Source organism: Apostichopus japonicus, chromosome 9, assembly GCF_037975245.1.
Source record: "Apostichopus japonicus isolate 1M-3 chromosome 9, ASM3797524v1, whole genome shotgun sequence".
In the NCBI taxonomy this organism is placed as follows: domain Eukaryota; kingdom Metazoa; phylum Echinodermata; class Holothuroidea; order Aspidochirotida; family Stichopodidae; genus Apostichopus; species Apostichopus japonicus.
In genome coordinates this window covers 21,935,829-21,962,089 of record NC_092569.1, presented here as the reverse complement: position 1 = coordinate 21,962,089, position 26,261 = coordinate 21,935,829, and the positions used below count along the sequence as shown (strand labels likewise).

Below are 26,261 nucleotides of genomic sequence, written 5' to 3'. Positions count from 1 at the left end.
TTATCACAAAAAGTCGTTTATAGTTTTCAAGTTATGTACAAATAATGACAGATTGAAAAAAAATCATAAAAAATATTATGAAAGCTGCATTTTTTTTTTGATGATTCGACTAAAACAATCACTTGAAAAGGAACCACTAAATAGGCCATACTAGTACCTTTAGAAAGAAATAATAGTGTAAATCGATGGGATCTAGATTAAATATTCCATAAGAATCAAATATCATAACTGATATTGATAGATGATTGTACATAAGAAATAATTAAATAATAGAATTCTCATTGAAAGTTACTGTTTGGTTTCTTATAGTTGTATTTGAAAGAAGTGAAACTATTCACCTAGTGTTTTGTATTTGGTATATTGACAATTCATCTCTGTAGCTTAAGGTGTCGGCTTACACATTGCTCAACCGGCCATTTTCAAATTTTCTTAGATTTTGTTATTTAAACTAGTTTTTTTTTTCAAGCTTTACGCACATTAAGTTAATTTACAGGGGTTTACCGTTTCACGATAACGGTATGTCTTTATATTTATGTCATCACTACGCTTTCATATGATAGAGTTTTCGCATCGACGTGTATATCAGGTTTTTCTATTTCCCAATGTATAAGAAACACGTGTGCTGATATACTGCAAAGTGCACTGCTAGTCTGTTACTAGTTGAACTGTGATCTATCTGGAATGTTTGCTTATAGCTGTATGTGTTCGCTGTATGAGAATGTCATTTACTTGCAACTCTTTTTGCACAGAAATTATATTCTATGTTCTGAAGAAAAAAAATCAGCCCAATTGTTATTATGAAATCATTCAATCTGTTTTTTATATTGAAATTAAAATATATCGCATTTTTTTAGATGTCTTTGTCATACAAAATAAAATTAGCAGATTTCGTGGTTTTGAATGCATTCACCTTTTTTATTAAACCATACCATTGAAGTAACAGTGCTGACCTAGTAAGCACGAAAATGTTACTATTTACCTCTGCTGAAAATGTCATCGCAGGAACTTACGTTGCGACATTTGTTCAGAACCATCAATAATACATTTCTCTCGTGTCAGTTCTTCTCTAAATAAATGTTATCGCAACACATTAGGGCCTACAGCAGTCCCTTGCCTTACCTATAATTAACATTGATGTCATTTTTGCTTGGATTAGCCCATATTTCGGAAATTACCAAACAAGTAGACAGTTTAGAATGATCGTGTATTTATTGTATAGAATATTTTTGTACACCACTAATGTAGTGGTGTCGTTGACCAGTTTGGATAAGTGACGGAAGCTCACTTTATTTACTTAAACTTTGGAACCTTGTGAAACCATAACAATCAAATCAACATTGGCACTCAGAAGCTTTCCTCGACAAGAATGCAGTCGTAAGTTTCCTCCCAGATGACAACGATGCGTATAAAATCTGCTTTCTTTACTGAAGGAAGTATCTGCGTACAATTTGGCATGTAGGCTGTCACCTATCAAAGACATTCCTTAAACAGGTTGTGCTCATTATTCGGCCTGTTCTCGAGGAAGGGAAACATGGAGCTTAAAACAGCAATCCAGATGTTGTTTTGGGAACTGTTCACTGCTTTGATTGTAGGAACAATGGTACCGAATATGGTAAGTTGCTTTCACCATTTGACGAGTTGCAAATCATTCTTACGATGCGATGGAAACTGCTTATTCCACGGGTGATTTGCAAAATATATGATATTCTAATTTAAATTTTTGTTATAAGCCGGCTCGGATGCAGAAAAGGCAGCAGTCGGAATTTTCTGGCTTCAAACCCATCCAGTTGGAATTTCAGCCACTACACCCCTCCTCCCCCCCCCCCCCCCCAATCACCAGGCCTTAGCGACGTCCCTGGGTAGGACGAACAACCTTTTTGGTAATTTTATAACAGAAATATTTCAATATCAATTCCTCCACCAGTACAGCTGCGTATTTAAATCTGTGATGCCATAACGCCGAAGGGATGTGTATTGACTCTGCAAGCAATACCAACATTATGTCGTATCAAGAGCTTCCTATTTAGATTCCGCAATTGCATTAGAGAAATGAAACATTTTAATCAACTAAGACAACGTTGAAGCACATGTGCCTGATAAATGTTGATTTCATTTAATTCAGCATTGTTTATGAAGATTTACTAAATCAAATAGATTAATAGCTTTCTTAGTTACATGGGGAGGTCGTTCATTATAGTTATCGCTATCATAAAGTTTACTTTAAATGGTTGGGTTTGTGTTAATCGATTTATTTCGATTCTTGTTGAAATTAGGTTTAGCTGTCCTTGACATATTCAAAATGGATGTTTTTTGGAGGATAACAAAATTGTGTTCCACCGCGATACAGTAGACAAACAGCAGAAGCCCAGCCTGTCAGTGATTGAATTAAGTTTAGTTTAGAAAACACTATACTTATAATGCATTGAAATCAATGGCCCGTAGAATACTACAGTGCTGTAAAACCTTACATGTTACGAACACGAAATGTACATATCATCAAATATTTTAATGACAAATAATTTTTGTAATATCGATGAAATTAAATCAATTCACAAATATCTTTATTAGTTTTAATTTCCTAGAATGGTGATGGCAAATTGTTATAAACTGAAATGAACGATGAATTGTGAAAGATGAACCACTTATATTATATTCTTCTTTTTCATCGGAAGATCGTCGCAACCAGCTACGATACTGCAATTTCGTGGAGTAAGTTCTACTTGATCTCTTTAATAATATCAAAATATTTTGACAATACTATCATATCTTCCATAATATACCTACATTTTGACAATAATATCAAGTTAATATTCTTTGTCAACTCTGTATATTTCCCTTTCCTGATCATAATTTAATTACCAGTACTATAATGTCAAATCAATTACAATAAAATTGAATATATTATCTTAGACTTACCTTTCTTTCTGAGTAGACACAAACATATTTGACCTCCTTCAACGACCTATGTATCCCAGGGATTGTCAGGAAGCCTTCACGATGTTCTCTTCATACAGTACGGGCGCTGGTGTCTACCACATCAAGCCCGATGGGTATGCAGACCCATTTGAGGTGTACTGCGAACCTGATTTAGAAAATGTGGTTTGGACGGTACATATCTCATTATATAAAACCATATACAGGGGAAATACATACATGAACAAGAAATATAACAAGAAAGTGCATCCTATAATATAAACTTTGGTGTGATGTTGGTATTCAGTAAAAAGTTGCATCAAATATTTTTAGGCTAATTTATAACTTTCTTCCTCTTCGTTTATTTTATTTATATATTACATAGACTTAACATCTGACGTAAGCGTGGCCATACGCAATCATGTTTTTATAACTTATCAATGACAGATTAACAATCTACGTCAACTAAAAATGATTACAACTTTCATTGCGACTGGTTTATTTTGCATATTGGCTAATCGTTTGCGCAGATGTACCTTCTTAAGCAGTTATCAATTCGTTCTTATTTCTCGTAAAAAATACAATGATCTATTGTTGAAAACAATGCATTCCTTTGTACGGTTCCAGGTCTTAGAAAGGCGCTTGGACGGATCTGTTGGATTTAATAGAGACTGGTATGACTATAAAAATGGTTTCGGTTTCTATGGTAGTGAATTTTGGCTCGGACTGGACAAAATAGCGTATTTAACAAACCAAAGAAATTACCAGCTCCGTGTTGACTTGTATACAGAGTCGAATATTACATATAAGCTGCACTATGACTACTTTATGATCACAGACGAATGGGGAAACTACACATTATCAACTATCGAGTTACACACCTCAAACCAAAGTAAGTGCACTTGCAATTCACTAATATGCCTTGCGAAGGAAAGATATATTTGCTGAGAAGTAGTATCAAATAATATAAAGTTTGCGTTTTCCCTGAAAAAATATTAAAAGTTTAATAGTAAAAACGAAGCTACAAAATAGATTCAACATGCTGACTCAATTTTAATTGTATATAGTGTACTAGATCTGGTGTACAATTTAAAGTTCTTCACTTAAATGAATAAATGCACAGAGAATTAATCTTTAATTTGTTCTTGCTCTTTCTCAATTAATGGAAATGAGAATCCTTTGTGAAGAGATGTGTACTTTGATAGACGGTGATGACGCATTGCATAAATTTAAAAACATACGATTCTTATTTTTAATGTTAACAAAGAGGGTGAATATTGTAGGAGTTTCGTATTTTTGGTGGTATCTGCTTTATATCGATAACAATTAAACAAGTATCAATCAATATGAAATTTTCCTGGTTAACATAAGCAATGCATAAAATCTGTTAAATGATATTGTGCACATATGACGTGATTTATATGGTAATTCAGTCTAATATGATTACTGTTTGAATGATTTTTACGATCACAATAAAGATTCATTGTTGTATCAATCAAAAGATATTATTTTAAAATTAATGATGATATTCTCCTCAAATTATAGTCACTTCGCAGTTGGGTATATTAAACAAGACAAAAAAGTTCCAATAATTTGTAAACATCAATGTGGTAAATGATTATGGAATGAAGTGACTTTATTAACAAATTATAATTGAAAGGGCTGTATCATTCACTCCATAATGGTTAAAAGAACAAAAAAGTTGAGATATATAACTATAAAAACCACGTGAATTATGTTCGCCCCTTACAAACACTTGTCTGGTTTTAATACTCTCTGCACTGAAAAAATAAACTAGTCAATATTGCCACGGACTAACGTTAAATTAGTCTTTAACGTTAGTCAATGCACCCGGACTAGCAAAAATCTTCGTTTCATCGCTGCTTCTTAGTTAGTTTACACTGACTAAGGAAAATATAATCGCAGCTTAGTCGGTGGCGACGGACTAAGGTATTTTAACCCATGGACTAAGAACGATACGGACACCCGATTTACGCCATAATCGTAGCTTAGTCGGTGTCGACGGACTAATGTATTTTAACCCAATTCGATTCACTTCAATTTGGAAACCGAGAGGCAACGGCAGCTTGCTGGGCTTGGCATAGTTTCATACGATCACTCTAAGCAACTTTCAACCGTAAATCACCCAAGAAGGTCTTTAGAAGAATGGAGGTATTAACTGCATCATCGGCCTACCTGTTATTCCTTTAACTAGAAGGTAAAATTAAAGTTAATTGTTAGGCCACTGGCACTAGTACTGTATTATGGTTAGTGTAACGCTACCGTTGTCACGTTGGCGTTTCGCAATACACAAGTGCAATGACAGTGAGTAGCCTATAGGCTTCTACTGGGTACTTGCAGTGCATTCTCAACACTAAAGTGTGCATTCTAAACACCAATTAACAATGTGTTATGTGTGTATTGGGCTAGATTGAACAGTGGCACATAATCTTCTAATTTATTCCCAAACAAATGCTGGAACTATCAGGCTCAATAGTTTATTTGAAGTCTACACTCATTTGGTAAAGATTTCCTGTAATTTCCCATGTGAATCTAAATGGGTAGGCTTTGTGATAATGAATAAGCAAGGCTAGACCTTCAAACGTACAGTCACAGTCGGCTGAACACATTATGTTGGCTAGTCAACGGTATTATATGTTGCGAGCAGTCAGGATGCACGCTTCAGTTCTATTTAACCTTTTCATTTATCATTTTTTAGTATTTAATTTCCGGTCACGCCCAGGAAACAATTGCGACATTCCTTCACGGTCGACTTGCTTACTGTAAGAAGTATTAACCGTTTTTTTCTCAGGAAAGCTTGATAGTCTGAAGTTATTATAACATGTGCTTTTAGTATACTGCCAAAAGAGTAAGTTGTTGTATTTGTATTGATATTTTATGTAGAAGTAACGGAAAATTTAGTATGTTTAGTTTGGTCTAATTGCACGTTTTTTTACTGTCCAATGTAGTGCAGGGTTCACTTGCGCGAATTCAAATTATTCTGTTTATGTGTATGTATATGCATCGATTCTTAGATTATGATGTTTTTTTGACATTTATTTGTAATTCAAGCATATCTGTTTAGTAGCAAAGTTCGGTTAAGATTAATTAGTTTTCTCTTTTTGATCCTAGATTGAATGAAACTCATTGGCGTAAATAATAGATCAGATGATACAGTTTAACGCAGTTGCTAAAACTCTGGGTATTCTCTAGTCTTCGCCGGTCCATTATATACTTTAGTACTACTAGTAAGACTAAATCAAAACGACCGTAGACAAACTTAGTGTAACAAAGTACTAATTCTCCTCTAGCCTAGGTCTAAACAGGCTTGTTATGTGAGCAAGCAAAATAACAACTAAAAACGATTAGGCCTATAAATAAGTTGGCTCAGTGCATTTCTGTTTCTAAAATTTTATATTTTTAAAGATCATAAAAACAAACAAAGATTTAGCCCATGTTTTATTATCTCTGTATTCTGGGCATTTGATTCTGGTTGCAATGGTGATGACACTCTCGTTCAAATTTTCAGCTTTATACAGTCTGCTTCAAACTTTGGGATTGTCTTTTTGAGACTATAGTGGAAGCAAATCTCACATAACTTTGTGGTGACAACTTTATTTATTTATTTTTTCAAATGATGAATACTTTGCTGTTTCTTTTTTCCAGCAGGAATTGAAAAGCCAAATATCTAAGTCAAGGGTGAGCTTTCCTGTGATGTACGACACCAGTGTGGAGGCAACAACAGAAGAGGAGAACTGTGTTATATATGGCTTAAAGACATGTTTTAAGATGATATATTGGTACCCTTCGCAGAATAAAAGAGTTTATCCAAGAGTCCTAAAAACGAAGGAACAAGAACCATAGAGAAAAAAGATGGAAGAGTGAGTTTAACTATTGTACCCAACTGTTTAATGATATTTAAGATACTTTTCATAACCTGTTTTAAAAAAAAAAAACAGTGTAGTTTATCATTTACGTGCAAGCTTCATAAGTTTGGTCAAATTTTCACTGATCTGTAGAGCGGGAGTCCAGAGGGTTTGGTTAGCTGGGAAGGTAACCAATTGCCTGGTACATCACAATGTTCACAATGCATTCCTGTATATGAAACCTGACGACTGGCAAACCGACTGTGGTGGATGTGGCTGGGAGAGCAATTTTAAAGTCACCTAATAGCTAACCTAGAGCAGCTTTCATGGTAACCACATCAAAGTAAGAACAATGTGTCAGGTATGGCCCCAAGAGCAACAAATGGCCATTGCCAGTAATTATTGGTGGTGGGGTACCCCTGCCAGTGATCTATAATTGACCCCTCACGGCTGACCTAGGTCAGCTCATGAGGTAACCACTTGAAACCTACTGGAAAATGTTGGTTAGGACTTCAGATACAAGGGATGGGCATTGCCAGTAATTTTTATTGGTGGGGTACCCCTGCCAGTAGACCCCCAATATGCCCATCCCCTCATTGACCTAGGTGAGCTCATGATTTGACCAGTTGAAACCTACAGGAAAATGATAGGTATCACTTCATATGTAAGGATGGGCATTTCCAGTATTTTATATTGGTGGGCCACCACTGCCAGAGTCCGCCCATCCCTTACATATAGAATCCTGTTAATAATTTTCCAGTAGTTTTCAACTGGTTAAATCATGAGCTGACCTAGATCAATGAGGGGGGGGGGGGCTTTTTGGGGGTCTACTGGCAGGGGTACCCCACTAATATAAATTACTGGAAATGCCCATCCCTTACATATATATAGAGTCCTGCCAATCATTTTACAGTGGTTTTCAACTGGTTACCTCATGAGCTAATCTAGGTCAATGGGGGATGGGCATTTTGGGGGTCTACTGGCAGGGGTACCCCACTAATATAAATTACTGGAAATGCCCATCCCTTACATATATATAGAGTCCTGGCAATCATTTTACAGTAGTTTTCAACTGGTTACCTCATGAGCTAATCTAGGTCAAAGGGGGATGGGCATTTTGGGGGTCTACTGGCAGGGGTACCCCACCAATAAAAATTACTGGCAATGCCCATCAGTTGTATCTGAAGCCCTAACCAACATTTTCCAGTAGGTTTCAAGTGGTTACCTCATGAGCTGACCTAGGTCAGCCTTGAGGGGTCAAATATAGATCACTGGCAGGGGTACCCCACCACCAATAATTACTGGCAATGGCCATTTGTTGCTCTTGGGGCCATACCTGACATATTGTACTTACTTTGATGTGTTACCATGAAAACTGATCTAGGTTAGCTATCAGGTGACTTTAAAATTGCTCTCCCAGCCACACCCACCACAGTCGGTTTGCCAGTCGTCTGGTTTCATATATAGGAATGCACTGTGAACATTGTGATGTACAAGGCAATTGGTTACCTTCCCAGCTAACCAAACCCTCTGGGATCCCGGTCTATTGGGATCATTATTAACATGATTAACATAATTATTAAGCTTTGAGAAATAACTTGGTGTTATGCTGTGCAAAGCTAATAATAATTTGCTAAAGCTGCTATTCCTGGCTTATAATTTGAGGGACCTAGATTTAAATGTATACCTCCCAATATGTTATAAAATTTTAATGTAAATGTATGTTTATGATAATGTGAGTTATCATGTGCTATATCTGTATCTGTGCTTACACGTATATCATATTTTCTGTTCACAGGTCAATAATGGTGCAGATTTTGACTTCCTGAAGACAAGTGGGAGGCCATTTGTAGTTAAGAGAAACACTCTTTGTTCGTGAAGACTTAACTGGTGTCGATTTGGGGTACCACTTTAAAACGAAAGTCATGAGGAACCCTTGCCCAAGATTCAACTTTGCATTATTGTGCAGTGCTATACTTTTGCGATTCATGTTTGATCCATTAACTTGTCTTAACTTTGTTGGAAAAAAAATCAGATTTTCAGATTTTATTTACAGTGATTTCTTCTCTATCTGTCGAAAGTCAGCCTTTTGTAGACATCAGAAGTTTTATCAGAAATAAATACTGCCAACGTACACATTATTTGTGTTTCTTCTTCTCTCTTTTCTTTCAGTGATGCTAGTCAGTGAAACTAGTCGGGTTTAATTCTTTCAGTGAATCTAGTCGGTGCAACTAGTCAGTCGATACGGACTAAGAAAGGTTAGTCGGGAGAGGCACCATCCTGACTAATGTAAAACCTGCTATAAACTAGTCGGTGGCTCATATAAATTAGTCGGTAAAGACCGACTAATGTCACCAACTAATGTAACTGACTAATATACATTTACCGACTAAGAAATTGTTGATCGACTAAGCTGACGGACTAAGATGACCGACTAAGAAATCCAACTGACTAAGGAATAAATTAGTCGGTATAGCAACTGACCAAGGCTATGTTAGTCGGGAGAGGCACCAGATGGACTAACGTTATGTTAGTCGGTGAACCAATTTAAGTTTTCAGTGTGCTTTCATTGATCTTTTTACATATGTTCACATGTTCACATGTTCTAACAGTTCGACTTGTTAATGGCACCACTCACATGGAAGGACGTGTCGAGATTTACCATAATGGTCAATGGGGTACCGTTTGTGGTAAGAATTGGGATGACAACGACGCGTCGGTGGCTTGTCGTCAACTTGGTTATAGTGATACTGGGAGAGCAACAGGTAACGCTAGCTATGGTGAAGGGACAGGCCCAATATGGCTAGAAAACATTGCTTGTTCCGGAGGAGAGGGCAGCATTGATCACTGTGGTAACTCTGGATGGGGACAGCAAACGTGTGGACATAACTTGGATGCTGGAATGCGTTGTATAACAGGTAGAACTTTCTCAGTTAGTTTATACGTACTAGCTTTGTCATAGTCACACACACACATATATATATACAAATATATATATATATATATATATATCTATATATATATATATATGTATATATATATATAAATATATATATAGTGTTGTATCAATCAAAAGATATCATTTTCAATTTCAATGATGATTTTCTCCTCAAATTATAGTCACTCCGCAGTTTGGTATATTAAACAAAACAAAAAAGTTTTAATAATTTGTAATCATCTATGTGGTAAATGATTATGGAATGAAGTGACTTTATTAACAAGTTATAATTAAAAGGGCTGTATCATTCACTTCATCATGGTTAAAAGAACAAGAAAAAGTTGAGATATATAATTTGTATGTGTGTAATTTGTATTTGTATATGTGTTGATATATACATATATGAAAAGAGAAATGCAGAGAAATGGGATATGGCACATTAAACTCTACAGAATGCGTGTTTTAGGACTTTGAACTTGTATTTTAATTAGTCCTCACGGTTTCAACTTGTCGGTCATGGAAATACCATGTCTAATTAAGTCAATTGGTAATCCGAGCTTCAAGAAATAACCAGTTCAAATGGACACATGGTGTTCTTAATCACGTGGACGGGAGAAAATGCGTTTATGACTAGGGCATTGACTGTAGACAATAGAACTTTTTATATGTTGTGGGTGAAAAGTATGCAAGTGTTAAAAAAATATGAATATCAGTGGACTTACAATAGACCGAAGTGGTTAAGGAATTGCTATCCAACTTGACCAACATCTAGAATACATATGTATCATTTTATTACACTTTAATACTACTACATTATATCGTGTATTACCATAGCTTTAAATGTTGGAACCAAATCGCCCCGTATCTCTGCTGTGTGCAATTCGTATGTTTGAAACATGCATCTTTGAAGTGTCCATGGTTAATCGTATCCACGCTACTTAAACAGCTTTTAGGGGGACTAAAAGGAAAAAGTTCTAAAAATTATTATTTACATTTAATCTATGCTTTTAATTGCCTATGGAATATAATTTATTAATATTTGCCAACCCTTAATCAACCCTTTATTTTTTTAGGTTGTTATTTCATTTTGATTGATAATCTCATTAATCGTAAACATAACAGGCGATCAAGTAACTTTGGTTGGGTAAATTGGCTTTTTGGATCAATTAGATATAATTTTTTAAACAGTTTCCATAATTTTTCACTGGCCGACATTACTCTTCAACGTCACGATATCTGGATATTGATGCATTCATATCGAATTAATTTTCACTATACAAGGTGGTGTCATTTTAGATGTACCGTACCGTTATTGCTCTTTACATGCTCTTTTCTAAATATCACTATAATACAGTTCGTTTGGCTATGGGAGAATGTCCACATGTAGGTCGTGTTGAAGTTTACCACAACGGCCAATGGGGTACAATATGTGATGATGAGTGGGATGACCACGATGCATCCGTCGTGTGTCGTCAACTTGGTTATGGGGACGTCGGAACTGCTAATGGCAGAGCAAGCTTTGGCTCCGGGGTAGGTCCAATTTGGTTAGATAATATTTCTTGCAATGGATCTGAGAACAACATTGAAAACTGCCCAAGTAACCAATGGGGACAACACAATTGCGGACACAGTGAGGACGCCGGAGTTATATGTGGCACAGGTAATGTGTGATGATTCTTCAGTCGCTGATGACTTCGCCCTCGCAAAATGCTCTTAGATATGAATATTCTCATAATAAGTCAATTCATGCTCACGAACCGAAATCATCGTGTTCCCCACGTCACGTCATTGCCTCATATCAGCCCCTTGCAACTATGTTAGCTATCGCATAATTTAGATTACCATTTTTTCCGTGTATTCCAACCGCCTTTACATTGCTAAGATCAAACTTTCTCGTCATAATTTCGACAGCCTCGACAGGTTATGTATTGTAAACCAACATTAAAGAACACATAGTGTGGTCGGTTCTTGCAGACTTAAAAGGCAATTTCTATTTCATGGTTTCATAACTTATAATAAATTAGCTAATACTTGCAGTTCGTGTAAGTAACGTAGCACACCTTGCCAATCAACAATATTTCGTGTGCAAGTATAGTCCCTCTATGAAGCGGATATAATGACTGCGCTTCATTTAGTTATATTTTTTTCTTTGAATAGTGGCTTAGAAGTACAACCTGGATAGTAGCCAAACTAATTCATAGCCTAAGCTTACATGTTAAAATATCCATAAACACCATGCAAATGGACAAAAATCATTGAAAAAATGGAACAAAGAAAACTATTCTCGCATAAGACGTATGACACCTTTTTATTAAAAGGGTTTATTCTTGGAAATTGGTCATCACCAGCGTGTCTATAACACAGGATAATGCTATTTGTTGGATATGTTTCTCCTTTACCAACACACAACCACGACGGCGTCTTTGGAAGTTGAAAATTGTGTTCGTGATTAATCCCATACAGTTCGTTTATTCGGTAAATCGGTGTTTCCTCGAGAAGGTCATGTGATGGTTTACCATAATGAGCAGTGGGGTGTAGTATGTCGTGATTCGTGGAATGAACGAGACGCAACAGTCATATGTCGTCAACTTGGGTATCACGTCGGAGGTATGGCTTTGAATCGAAATGCGTTCGCTGACGCTGGTCCCACTTGGGTGACCGACTTTGCCTGTACAGGACTGGAGAACAATATTAACGATTGTCACAGCCGGGTCTGGGATCGACAAAATTGCAACCACAGTGTATTCATTGGCGTTTCTTGTAACACAGGTGACGTTGAAATACACCTCATTGCTTATTTCTCAAGTGTTTTCATAACAAGACTAAATTGATTATTTTGTGGTGTGTGTATATGTATATATATATATATTTATATATATGTTGATACTAGATGAGACTAGTGGAACACTAGTAGTTTTTACTCGGAGTTTCACGCGTTATAGCGATCTTCAGTTGTCTGAAGATCGCTATAACGCGTGAAACTCCGAGTAACAACTACTAGTGTTCCACTAGTCTCATCTAGTATCAACATATATTACGCTCTGTCCAATGGACATAGAGCACTCTGCGCCAAGATAGACGCCAACCTACTCTATATTTATATATATATATATATATATTTATATATATGTATATGTATATGTATATATATATATATTTATATATATGTATATGTATATGTATATGTATATATATATATATATATATATATATATATATATTCGGAACTGAATTTACGTATACTTTTCAGTTATTTTCAATGTTTTTTTTTAATTTTATTTACAGACAGAACCCCTCTACATAGAGGAAAACTGGAGATAACGACAATCAATCAAAATATAATAAAACACAATACAAAAATATAAATACAAGCAAGAGACAAAGAAAGGAAAATGTAGATAAAATCAAACAACAAGTAAAATGCTGATTATCTGTTATAACTCATAAACACAGAAATAATATGTATTAGTTTATGTATAAAGTAGTATATATATATATATATATATATATATATTCAGCATGCTCTATAACTTTGAGTAATGCTCAATCCTTTTTGCAGTTCGACTTTCTGGCGGTCCAGTACCCCATGAAGGACGGGTTGAAGTTTACCATGACGAACAATGGGGTATAGTATGTGATGACCATTGGGATGATGTCGACGCGTCAGTTGTGTGTCGTCAGCTGGGTTTTAGTGTCGAAGGAATAGCCATTTCCAATGCACCATACGGCACTGAATCAGGATCAATATGGTTAGATGATGTCAATTGTGATGGAACAGAAAATAATATTGTCAACTGCGGTAATGGAGGATGGGGACATCACAATTGTGGAGTAGGAGAAATCGCTGGTGTTCAGTGCCTAACAGGTATAAATTTGATATTTTCCGAGGGTTCTTACACCACAATAAAATGTATAATGTGTGTTAATAATATGCATGCTGTGTAAATATAATGTCAGAAAAAGTAAGGCTATTCATATGCCTATTGGATCCTAACAGTAAAGTAGTCAGCAAAACAGGCTTTAATGGGCAGTAGGCCGAACGTGAATCAGGAAGAACAAAAACTTATAAGGGCAGATAAAATAATGTGTGAAGACACAGATGAAAAGGGAACATCATTTGGAAATATTACCGATAATGTTTAGAAAAGTAGACATCAGCTTTGTGCTGATTTATAATGCGCATAAAAGCGTGAAGTATTCGTTATTCCTTTTTTTATCATTACAGTTCGTTTAGTCGGAGGTACCTTTGCTCAAGAAGGACGAGTAGAAGTCTATCACAATGGCCACTGGGGGACAATATGTGATTATGGATGGGATGACAAGGACGCTACAGTTGTGTGTCGCCAGCTTGGTTATAGTAACATTGGTTCTGCTAGGAACAGTGCAGCAGTTGGTACCGGAACTGCCCAGATTTGGTTAGATGATGTGTCTTGCTCTGGATCAGAGATCCGCATTGAGGACTGTCGAAACAACGGATGGGGACAGCATAATTGTAAACACGGAGATGATGCTGGCGTTCATTGTGGTTCAGGTAAATTGCGGGTTCGTGTTCCCACATCATGGAGTCATATTAAATAAAAAGGACCGATGCAACATGGCTCTTAGTGTGGGGAACATAAACTGTGAGAATTATAGGAATCAGTTTTGTCAAACAATACAAATACTGCAGAACACACTATGTCAAAACATAATGCACTGTGGGTGACATTCCATGTATCAAATTTACCAAATTCCACATATGGCATTGGTACTGTGGTCTCCAATATGGACATGTACTTTCAATTGCGTATTCTGCATTGTTTTTATTTTGTGAACAGCAAAGAACATGAATATTAAGTCAATATCATAGAAGAAGAGCACATGACAAACACTGAGTGGAATATAACTGTTATATTCCTCATTTTATTATATCCATTATACAGTTCGTTTAGTTGGTGGTACATTTTCTCACGAAGGACGCGTAGAAGTTTACCACGAAGGTCAGTGGGGCACAATATGTGAGGATGGATGGGATGACAACGATGCGTCGGTTATATGCCGTCAACTTGGCTATAGCAATAAAGGAGTTTCCAGTGGCTCCGCGATTTTTGGTGAGGGGTCTGGACAAATTTGGTTAGATGAAATCTCTTGTTCGGGACTGGAAAATAATATTCACAAATGTGATAGCTCAGATTGGGGGAATCATGACTGCAGCCACGACGAAGATGCTGGAGTGAGTTGTGGTACCGGTAAGTTCAGTTAGAATCCGATATATCCATGGTTGTGGATAACCACAACAGTTCTTGGTAATAATAACAAACATTAGGTCATTTCTAAGAGACAAACATTACGTCACTGGTTTTACTGTGGACACCGCTATAACATTTTGAAAATGTCAATTGTTGTTGACGCTGGCATGAACACATTATAAAACATTTTATTTTGAACACAAAGTATGTCACATGCCTTTTGTATTAAACAAAGCTATGTCATAGAAAAGTGTATCTACCAAAATAAACGGTGTTAGTGATTTGCCGAACCATAAAAGATGCCTCGTCATACAATGGCCAGAATTCTAACAGGGTCTACTTGTTATAAATTTATGAGTCTCATACAAATGGCGGTCGTTGCTGTATAATCTAGTTGTGCCTCATTCAAGTAAGAAGCCACGTCTTGATTATGTGAGTTTTAAATTAATATCATTTCTTTCATTGCTCAGGATCTCAAGAGATCTGGCTTTCATATCCGTTTTGTGATATGATTTGGGCTTAATTTCAACCCGGGTTGCTTGATCTAGGATTTGCTTCGCAATCGTAATCCAGAACAATACTAGGAGAGACTATCAATATTCATTGTTTCTTAGCCCATTTTTTGTCAGTTTTGCCTTTACAATGCAAAGTGACTTACTTTATTCTACTTTATTCTATCTTCCTATAAAAATATTTAAACCACTGTCAAAAAAAAGGCTGGCATTTTCCTAGATATGTGTCGAATGAATATCAAATTCAATGTAATGTGTTGACTTGATGACAAGCTGTAAATACTATTGGGTTACTCAATAAGATCATTGATCATTTATCTGAGGTTTTGTAGGCTACATAGGAATTGAAAATATTACCGGCTCGCTAAAAGTTTTGGAAGGCACCTGGATATACTTGATAATTTTGTTTGTAGAAAACAGTGATATAGGCCAACCAAAACATGCTAGTTTTGCTTTGAGTATCGAGTATCATGAAAATGACCAAACGATGACGTTGCTTTTGTTGGCAGCAATGTTAATAATCCATCTTGCAATAACAAAGAGATCCAAGTGACACTATAAGTCACAGATTGGCAAACTGACAGCGCCCAGGCACAACTGTTAAACGCCGACCGAAACAATCCTTATCTTAGTTATTTGGGAGTTGTATAATAAAGGTAATATTTCAAAAATCCTGCAAGCAGTACGTTACAGTTTCATGTGTTAGGTATGCACGATATTTTATCAAGTACGTAAATATTATGCAGATAAAATATTAAGTACTTAGTGGAAAACGTTCACGATTTGTTTACCGGGATCGTTAATATAAATTTTATTAGAAATACAAAAATGCGGGTGTAGTGAGCAAAAGCAAAATCAAAACTGAAAGAGATTTTTCTATGGAACGCTAACAATTTCAGCAACAATGATGTAAAAGCACCCGGTGCTCTTGTAAAAGTCTACTATGATGACGGAAAAACATAATGTGATGATGTAAAAAGAGAATAAAATGATTTAGAAACTATTGATAATGATAATAAAAAGGGATGGTTATTTTATTTTATATGTTTGTGTCATTAACGCTCATGAAGTAACAATACACAGCAGCTTTGGTACTTTCATCTTTAGTGTGGCAGATTTTCGTACAATGACGTCTGAACGAATATTTTAATTGACTTTTAATCTTTTCATTTGGTATGCATTACCAATGGTCTCAACCATGGATTGTTTTTTCTAACATTGTTTCATTAATTTACCACAGTACGCCTGATTAATGGGATAATACCTCAAGAAGGTCGTGTAGAAGTATTCCACGATGGTCACTGGTCAACAGTATGCGATGACATTTGGGATGACAAGGATGCATCCGTGGTCTGTCGTCAACTTGGCTATGGAGACTTCGGAATTGGATGGAGATATGCTAAATTTGGTGAAGGTTCTGACCCAATTTGGTTGGATAATGTTGATTGCACTGGATCAGAACAACATATTGAAGATTGTGTGAGCAACAATTTTGGAGAGCATAATTGTGAACATAATGAAGATGCTTCAGTTTCTTGCGGCACAGGTATTATCAGAGAACTAAAATCGTTCCACGTATTTCTATACTTTTGCATTAACACATTAAACAATAGGGTGAAAGTGTGTTTATAGTGTGTTTATAGTGTGTTTATAATGTGTTTATGGTGTGTTTAAAGTGTGTTTATAGTGTGTTTATAGTGTGTTAATAGTGTGTTAATAGTGTGTTTATAGTAAAAATAAATGAGCATGTAAAATATGATGTCGTAATATTTTAAGTCTTCATATTCAAACTGCTGGTATTGGCGTAAATTATCCCAAGGCAACTTATGAAAATAATTCCAGATAACTTGAATTCCAAAGATTAACATTATTCGCAGTTCATTTCAAGACACTTTATACATTAGATGGACAACTGATAAACAATTAAAAACCCTAGTGAGAGCAGGTGCGTGGAGAACGGAGATAAAAGCATATTGCAATTAAAAATGTCAAACATTGTTTTAATATTGTAACCTAGCTGTAGGGCAGTAACGCAGATATCTCACATTCCTTCATGTCGCATTAACTTGTTTGAAAACCTGCTACTACTAACAGTATTGCTAGTATACTACTATTGTAAAGATCATCGATTTTTATTATTTTGCAATGTAAGTTAGTTTATTGATATGATTTTTTTTACTACAGTTCGACTGGTTGGCGGAGTTCTCCCCCGAGAAGGTCGAGTAGAATTATACCACGACGGTCAGTGGGGGACAATATGTGATGACGGATGGGATGATAACGATGCATCAGTTATATGTCGTCAACTTGGTTACGGAGAAGTTGGTACTGGATGGCAAAGTGCAAGATTTGGCAGAGGTTCAGATCCTATTTGGCTGTCTGAAGTCGCGTGTGCTGGATCAGAACTGCAAATTGAAAATTGTGGGGGCATTTCTTGGGGGGAGCACAACTGTGGTCATAGTCAAGATGCTTCTGTTCACTGTGGTACAGGTAAGATTACAGGATACCAAAAAGTCAACGTGTTACATGTTAATTTTCATTCCTTTAAGGAAAGAGGATAAACTGGTTAATTTAATATTTAATGTGTAAACGTATCGGTGCTCTTAACTAGAAATCCAATGCCTTGAAGGATCATATTCGAAATTGAAAAGTTAGGAAGGTTGAAATGTCGCCCAACTGGCATTTTAGTCTTTATTGTGTTGATCTAGGGCCAAAGAAACGTTTTCTTGAGAGTAGTTTTAGATTCATCTATAAACTGGATGTTTCAAACTGTGTAAGAAATGAGATCAATAACATTAGAGGTCTTTTTGAATGGATTGGTCAACTCTCCTGGTACTGTGATCTCTGGCAATGAAATTCTGCTTAGGTACTGTGTATGATGAACAATATTGAAATTATTAGAACAAATGCAGAGACGAAGAGTTTGACTGTAGGTTTTCCTTCCTAATTCATTTTCCTTTTCATCTCCATTACTAATACTATGCCATTCTTGCATCCCTCAGAGTTTATCTTCACCTCCATTAATCCTGTATTTGCCCTTTCCATCCTTATAATTGTTCCTTTGATGTGCCTAACTTCGCCAAACAGTTTTAATTTCTCTATTTGATCATACTTCAGTATTACACTAACAAATATGACATATTGAACCGTTTCATTTCTATGATACGCAATGCAGCTGGTATCAGTATCTGTGTATTTTTGGCGGGTCAGTTATATTTAATTTAGGCATATTATTTCAAACTTATCCACATAGTACCGTTAATGCGCTTTATATATTTACTAGTTTTTTAACTGGCGACTTTATAAGTGTCATCGGTGTATCTAGGTTGTAAAAATCACCGGGGATTGCGGAGAAGCTTAAATGTTTCCAGCATGTTTAATAATGTGCCAATGGTAGTATAAACAAAGAAAACTGGAATTTGATCCTCTTCATATGTTATTACCATTGCAGTTCGTTTAGTCGGAGGCGCTTTTCCTCAAGAAGGACGCATAGAACTCTACCACGATGATCAATGGGGGACAATATGTGATCATGAATGGGATGACAAGGACGCTTCAGTTGTATGTCGCCAACTTGGTTATAGTGATATAGGTATTTCTAGAGGCGGTGCGACTTTCGGGGAAGGTTCTGGACAGATATGGTTAGATGAAATGTCTTGTTCAGGTCTGGAGAGTAATATTCAACACTGTGGCAGGTTAGAATGGGGAAAACACAACTGTGGACACGATGCAGACGCCGGTGTTAGTTGTAACACATGTGAGTATGGGGATATATATATAAATATATATCATAGTAACACATACATATCATAATCATAATACACTCTCTTCGTTCTTACCAATTTCATTGATTTTTTTAAAACATGTTTAACGTTTGTTAATGCCCATCATCTGAAAGGATACAACAAGGTTAACATTTCCAATTATTATCAAAGAGTATTTGCTGCTATTTCTTTAAATAAATCTCCAACTGACACGTTAATTGTTCCAGAATTCGAATGAAGCCGGTTATCTTCTAGGTATCATTTATTAACAAGCATATTCAGTGATATCTTGGAAACCAAACTGACGATTCGATTTTACAAGATTATTCAGCATATAACAGTCCCACACCTAGAACGATTATTCAAAAGAAACATCCTAAAAATTGACGATTTTCGAATACAACGTTGAACAAGTACATTACTACCTATTTACGACCCCTAATTACTTTTATTATAATATTGTTGCAACGTCCACCCAGGAGTTTGGGTGTCCAAGCACGTTAAGATCTAATGATCAGTTCATAAACCATGTAATTTTTAAAATATTACAGATTTGGACAAAACGGTAACTTGGTTCATTGTCTAACCAGTTTACTGTTTTCATAGTAGTATATATTCAACATTTATGTACTATGCAGGTAACTCTTTTTACGAGAACCAACTTCAATATCATGTATTGCGGTATATGTGTATATCATAATACTGTTTACTATACGAAGCCTATGACACATGAAGTGTGTGCCTATTCGGTATTAATAAGGCACCTCAGAGAGATTGAAGGTCATTGTCAGTTCTCGATTCCAATAACACATAATTTATTTAGCTAAACGAAAATATCAACAATGCAATGTGGTATTAAAAGACAAGAACAAGTTTTTGACGTCACGCAATCAGCATTCGACATCTAAAGAAAAAGCAATGGCTATACTGCATACCCAGTTTTAATGATGGCATAGTTGTGCCACATGCAACCGTCTTCAATGAACTCATATGCATTCCTTACAGCTTATCATGTATAACACTGGATATGATTTTAATTGATTGACTAATAATTTCATAAAGGGTAACAACATGTAGTTTTAATATTTTCTATCATTTTACTGCAGTGCGCCTGGTTGGTGGGAATCTAGTTGTAGAAGGTCGCGTAGAAGTTTACCACGATGGTCAGTGGGGAACAATATGTGATGACGGATGGGATGAAAACTGTACATCCGTAATCTGTCGTCAACTTGGTTATGGAGACGTCGGAACTGCATTGCAAACCTCAAAATTTGGAGTAGGCTCAGGCCCAATTTGGCTGGATGATGTTGCATGTTCTGGATCTGAAAATCATATTGAAAACTGTAGGAGCAGAGGATGGGCAACACACAATTGTGGACATCATAAAGATGTTTCAGTTTATTGTGGTACAGGTACGATAACAGGACCTAACGCATTGGAGCATTATTAACCAAAGATAGAATTCATTCCTCACATGAATATTTAGAGGTCTTTCAATAGCATAAGAGGCAACTTGTCCATCCTATGTAACTCATAAGCTAATAGAGCTATGTTCATTAACCTTTCATGTTTTAATATTAACCAAGTATTATGATTTCATCCTTATAGTTAATATATATTTAGATATTGTTTGAACAGAGATTCATTTTATCTAGTTAATCCTTTTACAAATGGTGATGTATAACTCACTAGGTCAAATTTTACAAGGAAGTGGTAATATGGTTACAACATGGTTATTTTGTTTCGAGAATACGAGAGCCCCATTCTGAACTCCATTTTAAATATGTCAAGAACTATCAAATGATTGTCGATATCATCCTTTACGCTTCTGATATAAACAAGACAATTGCATTATTTAAAGAGATAATTTCTCTATTTTCAAATATTGTCGCCTTCCTACAGATAGGGTACGTGAAAACACGATAACTAAGCATTTCATGTCCGGTCTCAGTTTACAAATATCTTAACTGACCAACTTCAAATCATAATGAGCCGCATGCGCGACCGCATGACTTATATGAACTGTTATTTAGTATTCTGTTACACCATAAAACCGCACCAAGTTGGGATAAGACTTCAAATCTCGGTCTCAAAGATTTTTTAGTACTTTTATCGTGTTACAATTCTGCATTTTTCTTGCCTGGTCAGCCCGAAACTTACCTTAAATGCCAACAAGTTAAGGATATTACGCTGGTAGCATTTTTTTCTCTTTTTCGTCTTCATTGGATGTTGTAACGACTCATATGTTTTTAAATGTAATTCGAAAGCATCACACTCCAAATTAGAGAAATGTAGGTTGACCTTTCTTGTAATACTAAAACGTTCTTATGAATTTCAAGCGACCCATTAGAAAGGAGTGCTATCTGTAGCTAAAAAAGGACTGCATCAAAATAGTGTAGTTGTATCGAACCTGTCAACGCTGAAAGAGGTGAATTTTGCTGTCAGGAGAGCTAACGTTTGCCGTGTGATAATAATGAAAGGCGGAATGAGCCCTTAAGTTACACAAGTAAATTAGGACTAAATATCTCAGTGAAAGAAAGTGCTTGGATAGTAAAGGTGAAGTATTAATTCCAATTTTAGCCGGATTTCCGGTCGTTAACTTTGTAGCATGTGAACCATTTCTGTCCACCATCGGTCCACCATTTCGGATTTCTCATAGTCAATCCAGTCATTTTTACAAGTTGCACATGTACTTTGGACAGGCCCACCATATCACAAAACTTGTATCAATGTTAAACAAGAGGAAATTATAAGGTTTACTGAATTTTAACAGTGCGTCTGGTTGGTGGGATTAATCCACGAGAAGGCCGCGTAGAAGTCTACCACGATGGCCACTGGGGTTCAATATGTGATGACGAATGGGATGACAATGATGCGTCAGAAGTCTGTCGTCAACTTGGTTATGGAGACTTTGGAATTGGTTGGCAAATTGTACAATTTGACGAAGGTTCAGGCAAAAGTTGGTTAGACGAAGATTCTTATTCTGAATCCGGACAACGAATTGAGAACAGTGGGAGCCGTGGATGGGAAGAGCACAATTGTGATCAAAGTGATTATGCTGGAGTTTCTTGTGATACCGGTAAGATTAAAATGAGAGTTGAAGGAACTCTGTGTCTCTTTCATGAGATGCACGGTGACTGTGATGATATTACATCATATTAAACTCAATTGATTACAACACGTTATACTGGCTGCATGTCTTTCAATAGAAAGTTACTGCTACATGCATTCCTTCTCAAGTTTACGATCGAAAATAATCAATCGATAATAATGCCATGTGTGACATGTACACTGGAATAAGACAAGACATTCATGTCATTTGGGTAAATGTTCTGCAAGTTTCTCTGTGTGACCACGAAACTTAAATACATTCCGAACGTTTAGTGACAACTGGATAACGGACACTATTATGTTGATGACGATGACCATGCAGATGATAATGACGATGATGATGATGATGATGATGATGATGATGATGATGATGATGATGATGATGATGATGATGATGATGATGATGATGATGATGATGATGATGATGATGATGATGATGATGATGATGATGATGATGATGATGATGATGATGATGATGATGATGATGATGATGATGATGATGATGATGATGATATTTTTATTATTGCAGTTCGCTTAGTCGAAGGCACATTTTCTCATGAAGGACGGGTAGAAATCTACCATGATGGAGAGTGGGGAACAATATGTGATGATCAATGGGATGACAACCATGCGTCCGTTATTTGTCGTCAACTTGGCTATAGTAATATTGGAACAGCTATAGGTATTGAGATGTTTGGTGAAGGGTCTGGACCGATTTGGTTAGATGATATATCTTGTTCGGGTTTGGAAAGTAATATTTACCACTGTGACGGGTTAGAATGGGAAAATTACGACTGTGGACACAACGAAGACGCTGGGGTCAATTGTGGAATAGGTACGTTCGGAATTATATATATATATATATATATATATATATATATATATATAAATATATATATATATATAAATATATATATATATATATATATATATATATAAATATATAAAAAGTCCTATATAAATTTATTTTTAAATGTGCTGTTGTGTATCATCATACTATTATATTATTTTGTTGGGCTAATTTCGATTTAAACCTGAATATCAGTTCATTCGCAACTACGCCGATATATTTTCAAGTCGGCATGGACATTAACAGTATTATACGTGTATCATAAGTATCAACAGTGAGACATACTATGTGACAATGAACACATGTAAGCTAGTACACTTTATTCGACTTTTTATATTCCTTCTTTCACACGTTATTTATCCATTTACCGATTTTTACTAACATTTCTCTGGCAAAAACCATCAAATGATTGGAAACGTAACGTAACTGGTCTTCCTTATGTTTTACTACAGTGCGCCTTGTTGGTGGCACTCTTCCTCGAGAGGGTCGCTTAGAAATCTACCATGATGGTAAGTGGGGGACAATATGTGATGATTTTTGGGATGACAAAGATGCATCCGTGGCATGTCGCCATCTTGGTTATGGTGACAATGGAATTGCTCTGCATAGGGCAAAATTCGGTGCCGGTTCGGGTCCAGTTTGGCTGGATAACGTTGATTGTTCTGGATCAGAAAAGCACATCGATTATTGTAGAAGCAACCTATGGGGACAAGAAAATTGTGAACATAATGAAGATGCTGGAGTTAGTTGTAATAGTGGTAAGATCCAAACATCTAATTATTAATACGACAGATCACATATGTTTCTTTGATTTATATTTATACATTTGAAATAGCATAAAGTCGCAGTATCCAGAATAATTTATAAAAATTATATAAATATATATTTATAAATATAAATATATGAATATATATATTATTAGAGAAAACCAGAGAAATGAGATATGAGTCATATCTCATTTCTCTGGTCTTCTCTAATAATATTTTCTTTTGGTGTAAACGTGGATTTTCGTTATATCATATATATATATATATATATATATATATATATATATATATATATATATATATATATATACATACATACATACATACATACATACATACATATAAAAATAAAGAATAAAACACCAGAAAAATTCCACTTCACGACCGGTTTAGTCCTTTTGGGACTCATCAGCCGAAGGTAGGAATCGAACCCCGGATCTTCGTGTCACGAACCTAAGCTCGTACCACTCTATCACAGTGATTCTACTGGTTGTGTTAAAGCGTATAAATTGGCTTTGGATAACTGTCCTTAAGGGCGTATTGTTAACGTTTACAGATAATTCACATATTATTTATAGGTAAAGCACGTTAATATATCCCCACCAGCTAGCATAATACATTTTTTTTTTCAATTTCAATTTAGTTCTATACCTTGAAGCTTAACAGTGTTTCCCTCATTTATTCCAATACGAGTGAAGTAAGTGTAACTATGTACGAATGATTGGAACAAAGTTTTCTTCCAGAATCAGTAACTGCTAACATCTGTCAGTGTTACATCCAATGGTGAGGGTTGACACTCACTTCACAAATTGTTGCATGTCAAATTTATTAGGAAAGTTCAGTAAAGGAATGATTTCAGAAATATTAACAGTTACAATATTTATTTTTTTACCTGTCTATTGCAGTGCGACTGGTTGGCGGTAAAAACTGGAATGAAGGGCGAGTTGAAGTTTATCACGATGGTGAATGGGGTACAATCTGCAATTATGGCTGGGACGACAATGATACATCAGTAATCTGCCGTCAACTTGGATATGAAGGCAGTGGAACCGCTACAAGCAGTGCTATATACGGTGAAGGAACTGTCAAAATTTGGCTTGATAAGGTTGACTGCACTGGAAACGAGAAAATCATTGAAGAATGTGGCAATACAGGCTGGGGCAATCACAATTGTGAACCTCGGGAGGACGTTGGTGTACTTTGTAAACGAAGACAACAGTCCCTCGTATAGCGGTTAAAGACTGTTTTCTGTATATGCTTTCTATTCATATAACTCTTATACCAATTTTAATCACATATTTTAAGATTTTAGACTTAACGGTTCCAGTTATCAATCCTGTGCCACTTTTAAGTATTGAAGTAGATTTCAAATTATATAAGTAACCAATCCTTTATTATAACTAGCTCTATTGCTGCAAGTCGAAATCGAGGTATATGTTGACCACTTTTTTAAATGAGAAAACGCTGTCGTTATCAATTTGCCCTGAGGATTGGCTTCTGACCTATTATTAAATCAAAGGAACAATCAAGTTGAAGTAGGAAATTAAAATGATTGAACATATACTTAGTATCTACCCATCTACAATACTAATCCGTAAAATAATAATTCAGGTTCCATTTATGACTGGTATTAAAGTCAGGATTTCAAAGATTTTTTTATGTGGGGAGGGGGCAAGAGGGAGGTGGTTGATTTTAAATTTTCCGATTTGTTTTGGTAGGTGAGTGAACCTTTGCGAATGGTCGTCGACACTGACAAATGCATGAGAAGAAAAAAACTGAAATGTATTATCTCGGTCTGACGATGTAGGTGACCACAGCTGCACCCTGCACTCAGTAAAACGTGGGTTGAACAAAATACAGAACCTGAAAATCATGTCGCTAAATATGAAATCCATCTGTTGCTTATGTATTTGTTTATTGCATAAAATTTAGTAATCTATGTCAAAGTGATGAAAAATATCGATTAAATATATTGATCTGAAAACAATGATGTCAAATCTACATGATAAATATGTATCTAATTATACTTTCATTCGATCCTAAAGTTCTTTCCCATTTTATACCTACGTTTTGATCGACGTCTGAGGTTTAATTAAAGTGTGAACAATAAATCCTGAAAAGAATACAAAAGAAAAGAAGAAGAAATGAAATGATTAATGAGGAACTTATGTCAAGAACTAAATACTAGCCCATGAAAAATGTTACCTTTGGTCTTGTATACTTTACATTTCTTTCGGTCCACCCGGACACCAGTGTGCTGTTTCTTTTTACTTTTCCTCTGATTATTCATATTGCATGTTAATCCTTAAGTA

General features: G+C 35.8%; 2 protein-coding genes and 1 long non-coding RNA gene across 3 annotated transcripts in view; all 3 read left to right on the top strand.

Annotated features, from left to right (window-relative positions):
- LOC139973940 (uncharacterized) overlaps positions 1 to 26,261 on the top strand; it is a 120,935-nt gene that overhangs the window by 74,092 nt on the left and 20,582 nt on the right. The gene's annotated exons all lie outside the window — the stretch shown is intronic.
- On the top strand, positions 1,514 to 26,194 carry LOC139973619 (scavenger receptor cysteine-rich domain-containing protein DMBT1-like). The gene is made up of 18 exons (XM_071980429.1): positions 1,514 to 1,612; positions 2,673 to 2,709; positions 2,933 to 3,108; positions 3,541 to 3,805; positions 9,392 to 9,697; positions 11,072 to 11,377; positions 12,181 to 12,486; positions 13,277 to 13,582; positions 13,943 to 14,248; positions 14,640 to 14,945; positions 16,698 to 17,003; positions 17,642 to 17,947; positions 18,909 to 19,214; positions 20,328 to 20,633; positions 21,995 to 22,300; positions 22,862 to 23,167; positions 23,635 to 23,940; positions 24,855 to 26,194. Exons 1-18 carry the CDS (start codon positions 1,532 to 1,534, stop codon positions 25,178 to 25,180), a joined length of 4,863 nt encoding a protein of 1,620 aa, XP_071836530.1. The 5' UTR covers positions 1,514 to 1,531; the 3' UTR covers positions 25,181 to 26,194.
- On the top strand, positions 4,666 to 9,339 carry LOC139973632 (uncharacterized). The gene is made up of 3 exons (XR_011795275.1): positions 4,666 to 5,782; positions 6,580 to 6,794; positions 8,578 to 9,339. It is a non-coding gene; the product is annotated as an uncharacterized lncRNA (long non-coding RNA).